Here is a 19,624-nt window from a genome sequence, read left to right as displayed (position 1 = left end):
TGGTGAGGATGTCAATTTCATTGGCTGTTATAAACTCTTAACTAATCAACAGTCATGTGTTCAAGTTTATTTTTGTTTTAGTTGGTAGATTTGTCAAGAAAGCCATCAATTGGCATTAAGTAATGAATTGGACAGTTAGAATCATGTTTTGATTTCATCATGAAATAATAGTAAAATAAAAGCAGAGATTGGTGCTAAAAGTTGGTAGATGGCACTGTGGTCAATATTGATAAAACTAATTTATTGAAAAAAACAATGCAAAGTGTCTTTTGTTTAATATGTAATCTCATGTAGTGAATTTCCTCCATATTTGAGTTCAGACTGATACCATCTGGGCCAGCAGCTTTTCTATGTTTTAGAGAAAATATTGTTTCTTTAGACAACCCCAACAAAAAAAATATCAGATAGCATATTATTTTAATCACTCTCTAGCTTATCCTTCAATAATATCAAATAGAAAAATTTTATATGCTTATAATTATATTAATAAACTTTTATTATAACTGAAGATTTTACATTAAAAATTTTCATGTTGACAATACATAAAAAAAGTTATGAGCAGTTGAAAAAGCATGTGTGACAAAAAGAAGCTCAGATAGAGTCATTAATACCTCGGACAGTACATTAATATTTAGTTATTTCACTTTTGGCTTGTATAACAGCGTTCATATGATCATTCATCATATCAACAAAAGCCAGGCATTCATTTGGAATAATTTCATCCCAAATTTGCTCAATTTTTTCTCCTTTAAACCATCCACACTTCTTGGAGGACTTTTTCAATGCTTTTTAAAATTTTATCCTACATATTTTCTATAGGGAAAAGGTCGAGACTGCTCAATGGCCATTTTAATGTGTTAATATTGTTGAGCCAGCCAAGCCTTGGTGGTTTTAGCAGTATAGCAACTTGCAACCTGCTGGAAAATAAAATGTCTGTGATATTGTAATTTTTCTAATATTGGTAATAGGTTTTACTCAAGGATTTGTCGGTATTTTGCTGCATTTACTGATCCCTCGATGAAATGCAAATCTCCCACACCTTGGGCTGACATGCAACCCCACATCATAACACTTTCTGGGAATTTTACAGTGTGCTGTAGATAGTCATGATAGAATGCATCTTCTCGCTTTCTAATGACTTTTTTCTATTGCCTTTGATGCAGACTTCAAACTTTGTCCCATCACTAAAAATAACCTGCTTTCACTGCTGATGTATCCACCATTGGTGCTTTTTGGCCTACTTCAATTGATCTTTTATTTGTGTTTTTGCCTTTGTCCAAGAAAACAAATCATATGTCATAATTGTTAATTAAAAATAATAATATTTTCTTACCTGATAGAAGCTGTAGCCAAGTTTGTGCAGATAGATACAAGTTTCTTTTGTAACTTCCTTTCCAGTAACTTTATTCCATTTGTTCACTAATTCACTGAGTGATGCCCCTTGATTTTTTAAATTATTTCACAAAGGTGCTTGTGATCAGTCTGTTATAGTTGCTTGTCTTCCAGTTGATTTTTCTGGATGAATTTTACCAGTTTCTTGATATTTTGAAATAATACCACATACTGTGGAATTACCAATTTTTAATTCTTTTGCAATTTTTTTAAGGATTTGCCCTATCTTTGGAGGAATGTAATTACTTCATGAACATCAACACTTACAGCCTTATCAGGTGCCATTTTCATTAAACAAATACACCTCAAAAATACTAATACAGAAAAATATGCAAACATCATGTCAGCTCATTTACATATTTAGGAACAGGTCATTTAATGTATTGTCAGAGGTATTATTTGTCAGAAATGGCTCTATCCAAGCTTTTTTTTCTTTTTGGTCACACATGCTTTTTTCAACTGCTCATAACATTTTTTATGTATTATCAACATGAAAATTTTTTATGTAAAATCTTCTGTTATAATAAAAGTTTACAAATATAAAATAATTATAAGTGTACAGAACTTTTCTGTTTGAGATTATTGAAAGATAAGCTAGAGATTTGTATTGTACAAGGATATGCCGAAATATATCTTGTTATGGAGATAAGGGAATGTAACGAGGACCTTACAATGTACGGAGTAAATCGGACAAACCAATCTTCCTCAATTACTTTTATTAATCATACGGAATAAACAACTGATTGCCTGATTCCTACAGACGACGATGTTCTTACCAATTATAAGAATGGCAACGGTTCTGCGATCGAACTAGTAATTACAAAAAAAATTATAAACTAATACGCGATTAAACTAGGAATATTATACAATTCTTTACACAGAGGTATATACAGTAGCCATATTTCAAGTCATACATTGTTACGAAATACGGTTTCTTTTGTCAGCCACACGTGGTTATTACTTGGCCCGTCACGTATATATAATTTAAGATATTACGTAAATAACGCTCTTACTAGTGAATCGGGTGATCTTAGAGTCTTCTTCAACACTTGTATATTCTGAAGAGTAGAACCACGGCCGGATGGAATTGGATTGTCCTTAAAGATTCCTCTTCCTCTCTATCTTTCTATCTCTTCTTTCTGTCCAATCTCGCTAGATTCTCCCCGCATAAAAAGTGGCTCACACGTGGAAGCGTTTCCCTTTATATCCCCCACCATCCGGGGCTTCGTCTACGACGTTTGCTTTTTCCCGGCCAATCCAAAACCGCGATACAGCCATGACATCAAGGGCGGTACAGGTCACGTGACAAAGATGGCTGCATGTTGCAACTAAAACCCGATACTTATCTCGCAGCAACGAAATGAGATTACATTAACAATTCAAAATATCAAATTATAACAATAGTCACGGAGCACTACAGATTGATTAAAATAATATGCTGTCCAAGGTTTTTTTTGTCAGGGTTGTATTCTTTCATTGTGGTTTAGTCTACATTCTTAAACTTTATTCAAGTCCACTATAATAGTGTGGCTGCTCGCCTTTTTTTTAATTATTTAAAATTTACATGTTTTGATTATTTTAATTCTCAACGTTTTTCCTTTGTTCTTGTCCTCTCTTTCTAATCTTTCTTTTGTCAATGTGGGGGTTATGTTCCGAGAAACATTGAAAACAATAAAGAGGACAACGATGGGTCCAAAGGGAAAAGAGTAACTGGAGATTCTTAAGCTCAATTTCGGAGAGGCCACACGGAGGTCCTGACAGTCAAAAAAAAAAAAAAAAACAGAACAGAAGAGCGAAGGTTAAGCTTCAGTGAGTACCATGTAGCTTGAGAGGATAAAAATTTTATGAGTCCTCTTTTCTGAACAAGAGACTTTCGATCATCACAAAGTTGGATAAGCAACAGAACTATATTTATGATGAAAGACGGAAAATCATAAAGCTAGAAAGCTAGAAGAATTTATTGTGGACCCCATCTTGCAAGTGAAGAAAAGTATCCCCTGACAAAATCCTGGGTATTTTCACTACTGATCTTTCTATCTCTATCCTTCTAATTTCTTATCCTACCTTCCTCTTATCTAGATTGTAAAGTAGTTTTAAGGTAATATTAATTTCAGGTTACTTCTGTTACGTATGAAACGTTTTTCTTTTTTATTAGTCTATAATCACGTGCATTCCCAATGCAGGAAAATTTCACTGGTATCCTACCTTAGTTGGGATCCCGACAAAAGATTCTGCAACACTTGTTTTGTTCTGTGTAAATAAAATGTATTAATTGTATCTGCTCACTATTTGTGTTTTGGTATTACATACTGTATCCTATATTGTGTAGTGCTACGCAACTATGTATTATTGTTATTATTATTATTATATATTAATTTATTTTCTCGGTTTCCTTTTTTGTATGTATCGGGTTTTCTTGGTTTGTACCGTGTCGCGTGGAATTTTCTTATGATGTCACCTTAGGATACGTGAAAAGCCTTCTGATTGGTTCAGAGTGGGACAATAAGTGAAGCGGACTTCCGGAGAGCGGGAAGTATAAATTGAGGAACTCTCACGATTGAGGACACTTTTTGGCTGTTTTTGGATTCGTCGAGGAAGGTCGTCGAGGAAAGGTCAGCAAGGACGTCGGAGTTAGACCGGGAGAACAGGAGTCTAGAAAGGGCGACCACTTTCAGTCGGGAAGCACAATCCGTTTCCATCGTAGTGTAATTGAGGAGTATCAACGAGGGACGTACTTCTGGTGACGTAAATTACGTTCAGGTATCGGACAGAACTATTAGTTTTGAGAATTGACGTAAAGAAAAGGAACGCTTGGAACTCGAGATCGTGTTGCATTCACTTAACATAATACCGTGATTCGTCGAAGGCTAATATATGCAATTATTGTATAGAAGGAAAATGTGTATGTATATATGTATATAGAGTATTGTAAATTTCGTTAGTTTTAAGTCGTGTATCGTGTAAACTTGAGGGTTAGGAAGCATCTCGCGGTTATTGTACTGTTAGAATAAATTACTGTTGTTTCGCCAAATTCGTGCACGTGTAATTGGTCATTACTTGAGTCCTTAATATACATCCTTATTACATCCGTGGACTTCGATCCATCGGATAATCAACATTGGCGTCCGCGACAGGATATTGATCGGGTTGTTTGTTGTAAAAGGACTGACCAAACGTGCATCTTGTATTAACCCCTCATCCTGCTGCCGCTTATATCTGTAATTATAGCCATTGGAATTGTAAATTATATTATTGTAAAACCAAAAGGTTTCGGTAAACTATGGATGAACAAATTACCAGTGGATCTTCAGGGGCAGGGGAATTGGGCAATGTGCCTATTGTAACGGGATTTATGGGCATGATCCCATGTTTTTTGAACCTGCCCGGAGATATTTTAGATGTGAGTAGGTTTTTCCAAACCGTCGAGAACGTAGCGTCGTTGGCAAGCTGGGATGAGACTGTGAAGGTCACCGTAGTTCAAGCCCGCCTAAAAGGTGAGCCCTTGTCTTTATTTTTCGACTTAAGGGACCAGGGCGTCATGAGCTATGATGAAATAAGGAGGGCTCTTATAAAGTGCTTTGGTCGTAAAGAAAAGGAACAGGACCCGTTTGATCAGTTATTAAAGATCTCCCAGAGAAGAGGGGAGAGGGTTTGCGAATACGGGATCAGGATTAAGTCGTTGTTTTCACGAGCGGTGACGCGCAATTCTAATTTAGCGACGCTTCGCGACAATGCTGTTAAGGAATGCTTTATAAAAGGACTACTAGCGGAGATTAGGAGGCAGGTGATGCAGAGGCGGCCGGACACCTTGGATGAGGCGATAGTAAAGGCCGAAGAAGAAGAGGAAATCGAATCGGCCTGCAACAAACGAGGTGGGATAAGTGAGGTATGCGCAAATGTTGAGCATGAAAGGGGGTTGGAGAGAAAGGAAGTACAATTGGGTAAGCGTGTAGAGGAGTTGGAGACTCAAATAAGGAGTTTGACCGAGTCCATGGCATCTTTACTCGAGCACGTGAAGGGGAACAATAACCGCGAGAGGTGGGGAAAAGAGCGCCGTTGTTACACGTGTGGTGAAATAGGCCATATTTCAAGGAAATGCAACAAGAGAAGAGATTTAAACTAGTCGGAGGTCATTTGAAAGGTCAGGCGAATGACCCGTTAGTTAAATTAGAACTGACCAGAAAGATACACTTGTCAGACCGGGGGTTACCGATTGTAAGAGGTGTAATCCTAGGACGTGAAATTGCTGGTCTAGTAGATACAGGTGCAGAAAGGACCGTAATTAAGAATGAATTGACTGAATATATCAGGCGTGAAAATAGGAATTGGGTGGTCCCGAACAATTCATGTATTAGTGGGATGTCGGGAGCACTCATAAACAGTGATGAGGCCGTAGCAATCGAGTGCTGTTTCCACGGTGGGAAAAAGGTATGCACGACAACACCAAGTGTTGGGTTTCCTGAAAGGGCAAGTTACGAGATGATCATCGGGATGGACATTATTTGCCAGCACCCTGGGCTGTTGGTGGGGATCGAATCAGTGGTTAAGGCAGATAAGCAAGGTCGTGAAGGGAGATTTTGTATTAATATAAATAGTGAGGTAGGGGTGGCAGAGGTAGAAAGAGAGGTGTGGAGGTTGGATAACCTAGATGACCCGGTTAAAAGGAAAATAATAAATATTTTGAGCAAGTATCCGGATGCTATTGCTAGCGAAATTGCTGAGTTATCTGGCACTAGCAGACATATGCACTCTGTTAGCCTGATGTCGGAACGTCCGGTCAATGTTAGACAGTACCGAATTCCGTACAGTTACTTACCTGGCCTTAAGAAGCAAGTTAGTGAGCTGATAAAAGCAGGTATATGTGAGGAGAGCTCATCGGAGTGGAACTCTCCTATACATGTTGTTCCTAAAAGCTCTGGTGAGATTCGTATCACTTTGGACCTGCGAAAAATTAATGATATAACAGAACCCCAAATATTCCCGATGGCTCGAATAGACGACATCTTATCCCAACTTAATGGGAACAGATATTTCTCGGTATTGGACTTAAAAGCAGGGTATTTCCAGATTCCTCTAGATCCCAAGGTAAGACACATATTTGCGTTCTCCACACCATGGGGAAAATACCAACTCTGTAGGATGCCTCAGGGTGGGAAGAATAGTGGGAGGTTTTTCCAATACATTATGACGAAGATCTTAGCAAAATTTGTCGGAAATAGCTGCTTTGTGTTTCAAGATGATATTGTATTATTTTCACAAAGTTTGGAGGATCATCTTGAGCTTGTCGATCGAGTAATTAGTACATTAAGGGATGAGGGCCTAAAATTAAATCCGAGTAAATGCCAAATATTAGCAAAGGAGGTGAGATATTTAGGACATATTATTAATAGCGAGGGTGTGCGACCTGATCCCAACAATGTTGAGTCGATCAAGAAAGTGGAAACACCTCGTAGTGTAAAAGAGGTCCGCAGTTTTCTCGGTGTGGTTGGATTTTTTCGGAATTTTATCTCGTTGTTTTCCGATATCGCTGCTCCATTAACAGAACTCACCAAGAAAGGGAAGAGATTTTTATGGAGCCCAGAGTGTCAGAGAGGTTTTGAAAAGTTAAAAGAGGCAATAGCAAGCCCACCAATTCTAGCTCACCCAGATTTTGATAGACCATTCTATTTGCACACTGACGCATCTGACAACGCGGCAGCTGCGGTGCTCAAACAACGGCACGAAAAGGGACTGGCTCCGATAGGCTATTTTAGTAGGAGATTTCAAGGGGCAGAAATCAATTATTCCACAATTGAGAAAGAATGTCTAGCAATTGTTTTAGCCTTAAGACACTTCAAATTTTTAATTCTAGGCCAAAAAACGATAATACTCTCTGACCATAAACCCCTTGTGTTCCTTAGCAACATTCAAAATAGGAGCAAGCGTCTGACTCGTTGGATAATGGAGATTATGGACTACCATATAGAAGTCCAACATGTGAAAGGCGTTGACAATAAAGTAGCGGACTTCCTTTCGAGGAACGTTAACGGGGTTCATCACTTCGATGTTGAATCTACAAGGGCTGTAATCCCTAACAGATACGAGATTGGTTTATCACAGGATCGCGATGAAACTTTTGGCCCCATAAAAAGGGATTTACTGAGAAGCCCCGGGAATAGAAATATTGGGAGCTATATGCACCAGTATGTAGTAATAAGCGAATGCCTGTATAGAAGAAGCCTCTCGAAGTCCCGTGACAAGTATGTTAGCCAATTATGCGTAGGGGAGGATCTTGCTAGGGAAGTGATTAAGGCTGTTCACGAAAACAATCTGTCGGGGCATTGGGGCGTGCGAAAAACTATAATTAACATTGAGAAACACTATTATATTCGGAATTTGAGAGAAAAGGTCGAAGGTGTCATTAAGACGTGTGAAAGGTGCCAGAGGCATAATGTACACAAAGGAAAGGCTCCGTTCCAAGAAAACGAGACGGCTGAGGCACCTTTCCAAAAGATTGCTGTGGATATAGTAGGACCTATCCGCACATCGAGCAGCGGTAACCGATTCATCCTTGTAATAGTAGATATTTTCACTCGTTTCGTCGAAGCACACCCTTTGAAGGACCAAACTGCATGGTCCGTGAGTAATACAATATTTAATGAAATCGTTTGTAGGTACGGTGCCCCAGAAGTAATTATTTCCGATAGAGGTACCAACTTTCTATCATCTTTATTCTCGGACTGTTGCAAGTGGTTAGGAATTAGGAGGAACATTACTACCGCTTATCGACCTTGTGCGAATGGCACGTGCGAACGGGTGAACAGATTGTTAGTCGAAATGATAACTAAATCCTCTGACGATGGGAGAGTCGAATGGGATGAAATGATACCTTCTGCATGTTTTGCCTATAACAATTCGCACCACACTGCCATAAATGAGTCACCTGCCTTCCTCTTGTATGGTGTTGATCCCCGTACCCCTAATATCGAATACCTGCCTGATGATATGTCTACCGATGAGCGTAGGGCATTCCTGGTCACGAAACTCCGTGCATTACGGGAAAATGCGAGTATCCATGCGCGAAATTACAACAAGAAAGGAAGGGATTATCAAAGCAAAGGGAGAACATTAGTAAGTTTTTCGGAAGGGCAGAGGGTTTGGGTGAGAAAGAAAGGTGTTAAAGGGAATAAGTTCTCTTATAATTATAAAGGACCCTTTCGGATCACCAAGGTGATAAACCCAACTACGTATCGTGTGGAGGGTTGCAATATGAAGGATCAGGAGACTGTCCATGTCGATCGCCTAAAACCTTGCTATGGCTATCCAATTTGTAATAAGAAAAAAAAGAGGGAGGATAGACGAATTGTACTGGAGGACGATGATGAAGTCCTGGATGATCGGTTGGTGAGGAGACGTGGGGTGGTCACTAACACGCAGGGTGTTGACACAAGTGGTGTGTAGAAGTGCACTGACCTTGAGGTGCGTAAGAAACCTTATAACCTACGTGAACGCAAAATTGATTTCCGTAGTTTGCACTACGGGAAGTGAGTCGCTTGGGGGGGAGATATGTAGTGCTACGCAACTATGTATTATTGTTATTATTATTAATTAATTATTTTCTCGGTTTCCTTTTTTGTATGTATCGGGTTTTCTTGGTTTGTACCGTGTCGCGTGGAATTTTCTTATGATGTCACCTTAGGATACGTGAAAAGCTTTCTGATTGGTTCAGAGTGGGACAATAAGTGAAGCGGACTTCCGGAGAGCGGGAAGTATAAATTGAGGAACTCTCACGATTGAGGACACTTTTTGGCTGTTTTTGGATTCGTCGAGGAAGGTCGTCGAGGAAAGGTCAGCAAGGACGTCGGAGTTAGACCGGGAGAACAGGAGTCTAGAAAGGGCGACCACTTTCAGTCGGGAAGCACAATCCGTTTCCATCGTAGTGTAATTGAGGAGTATCAACGAGGGACGTACTTCTGGTGACGTAAATTACGTTCAGGTATCGGACAGAACTATTAGTTTTGAGAATTGACGTAAAGAAAAGGAACGCTTGGAACTCGAGATCGTGTTGCATTCACTTAACATAATACCGTGATTCGTCGAAGGCTAATATATGCAATTATCGTATAGAAGGAAAATGTGTATGTATATATGTATATAGAGTATTGTAAATTTCGTTAGTTTTAAGTCGTGTATCGTGTAAACTTGAAGGTTAGGAAGCATCTCGCGGTTATTGTACTGTTAGAATAAATTACTGTTGTTTCGCCAAATTCGTGCACGTGTAATTGGTCATTACTTGAGTCCTTAATATACATCCTTATTACATCCGTGGACTTCGATCCATCGGATAATCAACAATTGCTTTCATCAGCATTGTATTAACATTCAATCATCACAATAGGACAACTTGAATCAAACCATAAATTTATAATGCTGAATCCATTTGTCAGATGGAATAATATTCAAGTTTGCATTTCTTCTCTATTCAATTTCTTAAGAATTTTATATGCCTTGTTCTGTCTTCCATATATATCTTTCTCTACATAGTTAACAAATCTTTTTCAGGATTCTTGATGGACAGTATAGATTAGAACAGTGGTTCCCAAAGTGTGTGCCACAGCACCCTAGGGTGCTGCGGCTTCCTCACAGGGGTGCCACAAAATGTTATAAAAGTTTTATAATGTTAGAATTTGTATAATGTATTTGTTAGAATTTGACATAGGGTGCATTGGAAAAATCTGCATTTAGCAAGGGTGCTGCGAATCAAAAAGTTTGGGAACCACTGGGTTAGAATTTTACATTTTTACAATAAAATAAAATTAGAAATTTATTTTGAAATGCATGCATAAAGTAGTTTCTATTTCATAGTACAATAAAGTGAAAATGTATGTTTTGTTACATTAATTAATATAATTTCTCACTTACTTAAAGGAAGAATGCAATATGCAATAATAATATGTTTTATATCAGCACAATAATGCCAAACTGGTTCAATTCCTTGACTTGATAATGATGAGCCAATAAAATTGTAATCACCAAAATAATCATCCAAACTTGTAGGAACACTCTTTATAATAATGCCATTATCTAATAATTCTTTATATAAGGATTCTAAAGATCTAAATTAAAAATAGATAATTAAATAAATATAATTCAACTTATTAAAAAATATTTAAGTATAAATCATCAGCTAAAAATAAATATGGATATTATTGCTTATCTATGATCAAAATAAGCAATAATTTATTATTATTCATCTTAAAATATATAGTAGTTTTTTTTATAAAAACACAGTAATAAATTTTTAAAATTATTTAAAAATATAAAATTATTGTTGTTTAAAACTATTTAAATTTTAAAAAATCAAATCATCTAAAAGCAAGAGAAAAACAGATCATTAGAAGAATACATGTTACCTATCTGCTGTCAAATCTCTCTTCTTTTTACTTTTCTTCTTTCCTCTTATTTTTCCCTTTCTTTTTTTTAACTTTATTCCTTTATCCTTTGCTAGGGCCTGATAACAACCAAAATAAAAATAAACTGACAAAATTTCTCAAGTATTTTTCAAAAAAATTAAACATTTCATTTTTAATTTTAGATTAAAGTAATATTTATCATTATTACTTTCTTAAATTCATAGTTTTTTTTTGTTACATAATGATATACATTTAATATTTCATAAAATTAAAAATTTTTTATACAGAGCCAATAGATCAGTCTTATTGAGAAACAGTAATAATGTTTGATTATATTTGTTTCTGATATTTCTAATGGCATTATAGACAATTATGAAGTTTTTAATATTAATAGAAAAGGTTAACATGGTTACCAAATATACTTTAAATCTAGTATAAGTGATAGTCAAGTTTTGAAGAAAACAATAACTATTGTGATGAAATCGAAGTAAGAAAAACAAGAAACACTTCAATAAATAGTAAGATGTTAGAATAGGCTCCCTGCCTATAAGTTTTGCACTACTGATGGAGACCTCTTGAAGTAAAATAGTGAACTTTGTAGTTACAAACAACAGAGTTATGACTGAGCTAGCATGGCAAAATCAGTGAATTTTCTTCTGGAATAAAGAAACAAAATATTTGTAGCATAGAAGGATGTAATAAATTTTACAGTAATACCACAGGGGTAGTTTTTTAATTTTTCCAAATGAAAAAAAGATGTAGTTAGAAGAAATGCATGGATTAATGCTGTATGGAGTCTTTACTTTTATTTGTCTATCTTCATTAATTAATTATAAAAGCATTCCTAAGATTAATGGATATTTTATTTCCAATAAACAATAAATATCTGTCACTATCTCTGATAATGCCATCTGGAGAACAGCATAGCCATGGCATTACTGGGCAATGCACTCTTCATTGAGCAGATAATATCTAAAGAGTTTTCTATCAGTATACTGTATTCAGATCAGCTGGAGGTATGTGTTGGTTTTTTTCTATCTTGTTCCTTAAATGTGGCTAAGTCTTGTTGCTTGCTTGTATTCCTTTTTAATGTTGCTGGTTTATTTCAAGTTTGTGTAAACTTGTTCTTGGTTCTATTTTTTCTTCTTTACTAATAAAAAGTAAGATGTGTTGCATGCTTGCAACTACCAAGAAGTCTTTGCACTGCATAAGCAAAACATATTAATCATTTTCCATTGGTCATTAAGCTAAAAAAAAATACAGGGTGTCCATAAAGACCATGTGCAATTCAAAACATTTATAACTGTTAGGTATTTGTGATAGAAAAAAAATCTGTAAAAAGTATTAGAAAGTTTAATGTACCTAGTTTTAAGTAAAATTGGATAACAGATAGATTGGAAGAGGTGGACCATTTTCCTGGCCTCCACATTCGCCAGACTTGACTCCATTAGATTTTTTTATGGGGATGTGAAAACAATAGTGTATGCAACCAAACCTGAATCGTTTAAAAAAATATATTTTAACTTTCTTCTTTGTTTTATTGTATTATTTCCAATACATTCTACATAATTTCTCTATCACAAATACTAATAAAGTTATAAATTTCTTGAATTGTACATAGACTTTATGGACACCCTGTATATACTGCCATTAAGTTAATATGTTAATGTTGATTCTTTTATCAGTTTTCTTACATCCTATGTTGATGACAGCAAATCTAGCATGTACTTTTTCTTTTGCAATAAACATTAAAGATATTTAAAAAGTTTTTGCATTAATATTTTTATTTTTTTTAAAGAAAAGAAAAGAAACGAAAATACAAAACACGGTTTCCTCAAGATAGATTTTTATTTTTAATATAAAACATACATTTTTATAAAAATATATCAATACAAATTCATTTTTATAAAATAAAATTTTAATGGCATTTTAAAAAATGATCAAAAGAAATGTAATATAGATGATTAACTTTCCTTTAGGCAATTTACTCGTAATGGAATTTATTAGCTAGCTAGATTTAGGTACATGCATTTTAGAATACATTTACCAAAACCTGTATATCAGTGGCGTGCCATGACATTTGATGATAGGGAAGCTGTGTTTCTGTAAGAAGCCGACTTTCAGGGGCAATCAATTAATTGCGCATCAGGGCCCGTTCGTATTCGCTTGTTCGATAAGCCAGTAAAAACCATATACTTCTTTAAATGTATTTTTAATAGATTATCTGATGTACTTAATAAATAAAAAAGTTCAATATAATTACCTCCGTTATTAGATTCAATAAATTTCCTATGCCCTCTAAATGCCAATTCTTGCTTTGAGAAAAAACATAAAACATCTATTAATTTAGTTATATCTATTAATCGTAATTATCTCGTTATAATTTCCAATATTTATTTTATATTGTCTACCAATGTTAAATTCTATTCCTCTTTGATTTCCAAATTGCTTCACTTTTACGAAAGAATCGTCATTCTTCATAAATTTTATCGTCAAAATGTCGAAATTTTTTGTTGACGTATTTATATTTAATTTAGGCATTGGTCTTTCTCTTTTAATAATGTTTTCTTTTTCATTATACGGTCTCGAGCCAAAACTTTTTTAAAATAAATTTTTGAATCACTAGCCACGATATAAGGGCTAAAATTAAAATTATCAGAAAAACTTACTTGGTAAAACAAAATGTGTGACGAATATACATACCTAGTACAAAAAATTCTTCAATTGTATGAATATACTTTTAAAGAAACTTATAATTAAATATAACTTTGTGAAGAAACGTACATAAAAATAACAAAATATTCTTTACTTTTTAAATCTTATAACAATCCACTTAGTGAAATAGCTCCCTATGAGTGGCTAATGAATGGAATCGGAGACAGTCCAGGTAGGTCTGTCCGTGCCAAATCCCGAGGGTGCCAATACCGGTCAATGTCAAATGCCTCTTTTGTCGCGTCACTAGTATATATCAAAGGACGCGACGGGGTTGTTGTAGATTTTAAACGTTTCTCACCATAGCTGTAAAAATCTAAATATGTTAAACTTAACAGATTGCCCGTCGTTCGTCTTTTAACTAATTCGTTTTAGGATCGAGTGTTCACGGAAATTTCCAAAATTTACAACTTTTCGGTCACTCTCATTGAACTGGAGAAGTTTCTGTCTTTATTACATCTAATATTACGAAGAGATCAGACCCCACTGTACTCGGCAAGAGATTGGTTCGGTTAAGCTTCTGTTTAAGTAAAATTTCGGCTCTTTCGTCGGGGTTTTATTTATGTTTCTAATTCCCTAATCACTTAATTATTTAACTACTTCTTAAATAGAAATAAGTTGAAACCGGTTACTTTGTACTCGAATATCTGTAGTCTTGGGAAAGAAGTGGAAAGAAATTTTTATGACAACAGATACATAAATCGTAAATTTAAGGAAAATAAATTCTAGAGCTTTTTTTGTACCATTGTATGTCTCATTCATTAAATTTAGTTGTAAATGATGCAGCCAAAGTAACAGTTAATTTTTTAACACTACTAGAATTGTACATGTTTTTTCTGCATCCCTTTACAGATGGGACATACTAAATTGTAATATCACCAGTTTAACATTGAAATCCGTAAGTAATATAAGATGGGAGAGCGGAATAAACGCAGAATAAATATATCAAATATTTTAATGGAGTTTTTTTAAACTCCTGTCAACTATACAGAACTATCATAAAAACGTGCCAGTAAACTCCTATCGGTTGGGTTGTTATAAATCTAGTCTACGGTGGGCAACCTTTTTTATAACGTGGGCCAGAATAAATTTTACGTTTTTTTTCCGCAGGCCGTAGTAGTTAATTGACGCTTTCTTGTAACTCGTAATTTTTTTAGTCTGCAAATATGAAATAAATAAATAAAAAGTTAATTACTACATTTATTTCTCTTATCGTTTTCGAAAATTACAAAGAATTGCTGGCCCGCGGGCTGGGGGTTGTCCGCCGTTAATCTAGTCTGCTCATGATTCACATAATCGGGCAAGGGTGGCCGAATATCTAGCAGGCGGCTAACAGCCCACAACCGCTCCGGGATATAAAGTAGGACTCTTTATGCGTGTGTCGCTTCTACCAGCTAAACCGGGTGAGGTTGGTGCTCTGTAAACCGCATGTGACAATGCCTATATAATCTGGCTGATTGGAAACTGACCCGGTTTCGACACTCCTTCCGCCACCGAATCATTCGAATATACAATAGCAATCTTATCGTTTTTTCACATGTAGTATAGAAATTTGTAAAAGATACATAATGCAGTTATAATAAAATATTAATTTTAATTAATGCAAAGTACATTAAAATATGAAAATTTATATTTTATAAAATACAAGGGAAGGTCATTGAAAGGTGGAATCGGCGCTTCCATCGCTTCCAATGACGGCACGCCACTGCTGTATATATTTGAATGTTTTGAGTAACTTTATGAAAATGGCCTATTTATTTTAATTTTTTCCCTGCTCATGAATTTTCTACTAAAAAATCATCCTCAAAAGTGACAGGAAATAAAATTATTTCTTAAAACTATGTTCATTGCACCTATGTAAGTACGTGTTTGTAGCTATGTTTTTCAAATTTTCATCACAAGAAGGCACTTTATTATAGTGCCATCTGATTTAGGCAGGAAATGTATATGGTTGATATATAACTTTGTTTCATTCCTCTTACAAATACAAATTACTACTACTAATATAACAAGTGATATCAAAATGCCAAATAAGGTAAACATGTTACAATATTTTATTATAAGTTTCACATAAATCTACATGTGCAAATTCATATAGAAATTATTACTTATATATATATAATAAATGAAATCCTGTCATTTCATTAGTTCTGGTGTTATAAAATTATTCTATTGTGGAATTAATTAATGTATCTTTAACAGTGGATAAACTAAAAGAATGCTAATGTTTTTTAACTTCAGTAACAGATCATGTTCAGGCATGGACAGTTGAAAATGGAATGCAAATATCAGAAGGAAGGATGAATAGATAGACTTTGATGTTAAGAGAAGAAAATAAACCTCTGCCAATACAAAACATTATTATACAATAAAATATAAATAGTTTCAAATATTCTTTACCTTCAAAACTAATTTTACACCATATAGTTAAAAAATCCTACCACTTTTAAATTTTCTAATTCGAATCTCATTATTTCATCAACTTCCATTCGAACTTCTTCCTTCACTTCTATATACTTTTGTTGCCTTATCATTTCATTTTCATATGACTGAAGATCATTATTTATTTCATTTTGATTTTCCCATAGAGCTGATGACAAAAAGATTCATAATATATCATTATATGTTTTTCTTGAAAATATTTTGATTAAAAAAATATTACAACTGTTTTTAAAATTTATTATGGAAAGTTAGCATTACATATCTAGAGAAAAGATCACCTCACAGCTTATTCCAAGCTGTGTTTTTCTCTAGCTGTTCTGAATTATCAATAAGTTAAAAATTAATTTATTAATAGGTAAGATGACATTATTATCTTTTGTAAGAAATTATGTCATAGATAAATCAAAAACTGAAAATACTAACAAATATTTTACAATGTAAATTATCTCAGAAAACATTTTATCACAAAAAGTGACTCCTCAAATGTTTTTAGTATTTTCTGTTTTTGAATGACAACATTTCCTACCTTTAAAACACATTACATTAATCAGATTGTTGGATTTTCCAGACTATTTTATTCTAGAACTATTTGCTACATTAACCTAGTAAAAATATCAATTGACATCACATTCAATTGATTGTAGACACGAAATGATACAAGGGACTTTTTAATTGAAAATTTGAAATTATTTCATTTATAGTAAGGTGCCCAACCGTCCTCCTTTTGTAAGTTCTGTCCTCCCTTGAAAAGTGTCCTCCTAAATGTCCTCCCTCGAAAAGTGTCCTCCTTTTGTAAGTTCTGTCCTCCCTCACAAAGTGTCCTCCTTTTTGATATTTGAAGGTGTGTATAGGGGTGACACCCGACTGTGAAAAAGTAAGTCGCGAAATAAACCTTGACAATGCGCTTTAACGTTAAGTCATGGAAAGTTCAACTGACTCAACAACCCATGACTAAAAAAAAAAAAAAAAACAGGTCAACGGATTCATGCTAGTCAATATAAACCTATGTGATGATATCGCTTATTCGATAAAGTGTTCAAGTTTGCTCGAGTGCGGGCATATTACAATTTAATAATCCAATACTGTTTTATAAGACAGTTAAGAAGGGTGACACCCACGATATGACTTGGGGTGACACCACTATATCCGCCCCAGGTGTCACCCATGCTAGCTATGCCACTGCACATGCAGTAGAGATTATTATAGTGTATTATTATTGCAATGAATAAAATGTTTCTTTTATTTACAATATTTTTTCCTTCAATTTATGTGTCCTCCTTTTCATTATAAAAAAGTTGGTCACCTTATTTATAGTTCTATTGAAATCATTTAATTTTAAATATTATAGACTTTAGAAATATTTCAAATGCTTTGGTTAACTTTATATTATTTTACATCTACACATCAATTAGAAGAAACTGAACTAATCTGATATCAATTAAAATCTTCTATAATCAATTAAAAACAAAATTATCAAAAAATTATCACCTCAGAAAAATCAAGCACACATTTAAGTAACCTGCGTTTGACTTTTCTTCATAAAGTAACATCACATATACATGTATATATAATGTTACTTTGAAAAAAAGTCACTTAACAATTTATATAAATTAAAAATATTTGATGGCTTTTAATTTAAACTATTGCAACTTTATATTTTTGGTCATACTTTTATCTACAAAATAAAAAGAAATTTGAGTTTAAAAATTATATTTCAAAAATATATGAATATAACAGTATATCAATAATTAAAAATCCTTACATATGTATAAATAGTTACATTTGTAATTAATATTATTTTTTAGAAATTTAATTAATTAACATTTTAAATAATTAACATAAGATGAATTAAACTTTCTATAATAAAAATTTCAAAACTTCTTTCTCTATCTCTTAAAAACAAAATCAAACACATTTTTATAAGCACAAAAATAAATTTAAAGTTGTATAAAGATTTCTCTTCCATTTCCATTGCACATATACTGTCAAAATAATGTGAGGTCACTAATTTAATCCAAAAATAGCCTAAATTTATGTCAGGATGACAAGTGGGTTGGAAGATCATATGTGAATGTGATTTGGACACTGAGTCAAGATTACCATTTACAAGAGAACCCATTTAATTGAATAAAAACATGCTTACAAAAATTTTGTCTATTAGTTGCCTATAAAGGATTCCTTCTTATTATTGGGCTAAGACAAGAGTCTAGAGAGAGTCAGAATGTAGCTGTCTATGTCAATGTTAAGTCCCTTGGTGATGGATGGCTTATGAGTTGATGGCCCCAGGGTGCTTTGTCTGGTGAATTTTGGATCAGGTAGGACTGGGGTCAGCTGAGGTGTTCATCCACAGTTGGCTGCTCAAGAAACACAACACAGGGAACTTAAATTTTGTTTATGCAGTTGGAGTGTATCCTGATAGGCTAGCAAGATAGACAAGAAAGGATGGATCCAGAATGAGAACTTTTACAGGTTAAATCTTCAGAAATGAAACTTGGATCTTGAAGAAAGAACCTCATGTCCTTGAGACACGAGTTTTTAAAGGATTTTCTTTCCAATCCTGCATTCTGATTGATCAACAATATCCCTCATAACTTTCTGATTGGTCCATCCTTGTCTCTAAGTGACAATCTTAGACCTTTTGGGCTGCAGGAGAGGTCGACATTGATGTTCAATCTGATGCCATATCCTGATGGTGATCAGATAGTGTTTATCAAACTTTAAAACTCCTTCTCATAACTCAAGCTTTTTGTGTTTACTTTTTTGACAGAAAGTGAATGGGGATATCATCTCTTGAAAGAACCTTCAAAAATCCATAATGTACTACCAAGTGTTCAATCTCAGCTTCTCAGACCGCAAAGATCTCTCACCATACAATCGCCATCTTTCTGCTACACTGGGCCAAACGTCTCTCTTCCACTCCCATCTAAAAATAATCCCTTCGAGGTTCCTTCATTCCTTTATAAGCAAATCACAAAACCAGTCAGAATGGTTTTTAATCAGTCAAAAGAGGGCTCTACACCAGAATTAGAGTGGACTCCCATCAGCAAAGAAGAAATACATCACTAAGATAACAGAACAGGAAAAAAATAAATAAATAAATAAAGTGAAAGAAAAATTAATACTAAATTCTATAAATTATGGTATACAGCCACAATATCTATGATAACTTTGGACAAAGAGCTAGAAAACACAGCAGCCAGAGTAGCAGCTGAAGTAATTTTGCTATCTTTCATTTGCTTACAAACTTTTGAGAAATGTTCCCTTTTTAGACAGTTATTACAGGTTTCATTTCTGGCTGGTCACTTGGGGTGTAGGTGGTACAACTAATTATAGTAGAAACACTTCTTGTTGACAGCAGCTAAATGTAATGTGTTGTATTAGAAATATTAAAATGTAAATTATTAGTGAGTCCGCCAGGTGGCGATCGTTGCTGATGCATCATGGGAACGGTACCTGAGCGCTGACTTTGATTGTAACGACAAGGCAATAAACATAACATGGCGCAGTCGACAAACGTTTAGAAAAAAAGAAGATTCTCCGGTACTGGATTCGACATGTCCACGTTTCAAAATCTTCCTCCTCCCAAACCGATGTTGGTTGAAGGTGACTTGGGAGCGAATTGGAAGAAATTCAAGAAAAGTTATCTACTTTATTCGACGGCGACCGAACTCACGACAAAGAACAAT

At 34.6% G+C, this 19,624-nt stretch overlaps 1 protein-coding gene across 2 annotated transcripts in view; it reads right to left on the bottom strand.

The window, feature by feature from the left end:
- LOC136979081 (dynein regulatory complex protein 11-like) overlaps positions 1-19,624 on the bottom strand; it is an 87,016-nt gene that overhangs the window by 22,308 nt on the left and 45,084 nt on the right. For both annotated transcript variants that reach the window (XR_010881338.1, XM_067274989.1), the window contains exons 10-12: positions 15,938-16,086; positions 10,785-10,882; positions 10,294-10,487 (exon numbers count right to left, since the gene is read on the bottom strand). Coding sequence is in view for 1 of the 2 variants with exons in the window: in XM_067274989.1 (XP_067131090.1) it covers positions 10,294-10,487; positions 10,785-10,882; positions 15,938-16,086 (441 nt within the window). In the remaining variant the exon portion in view is untranslated. The remainder of the gene's footprint in view (positions 1-10,293; positions 10,488-10,784; positions 10,883-15,937; positions 16,087-19,624) is intronic.

The sequence above is a fragment of the Centruroides vittatus genome, unplaced genomic scaffold (assembly GCF_030686945.1).
Source record: "Centruroides vittatus isolate TY-2023 unplaced genomic scaffold, ASM3068694v2 contig_577, whole genome shotgun sequence".
Classification (NCBI taxonomy): Eukaryota; Metazoa; Arthropoda; class Arachnida; order Scorpiones; family Buthidae; genus Centruroides; species Centruroides vittatus.
Note: the sequence above shows the minus strand (reverse complement) of the source record. Positions and strands in the feature narration are given on the sequence as shown.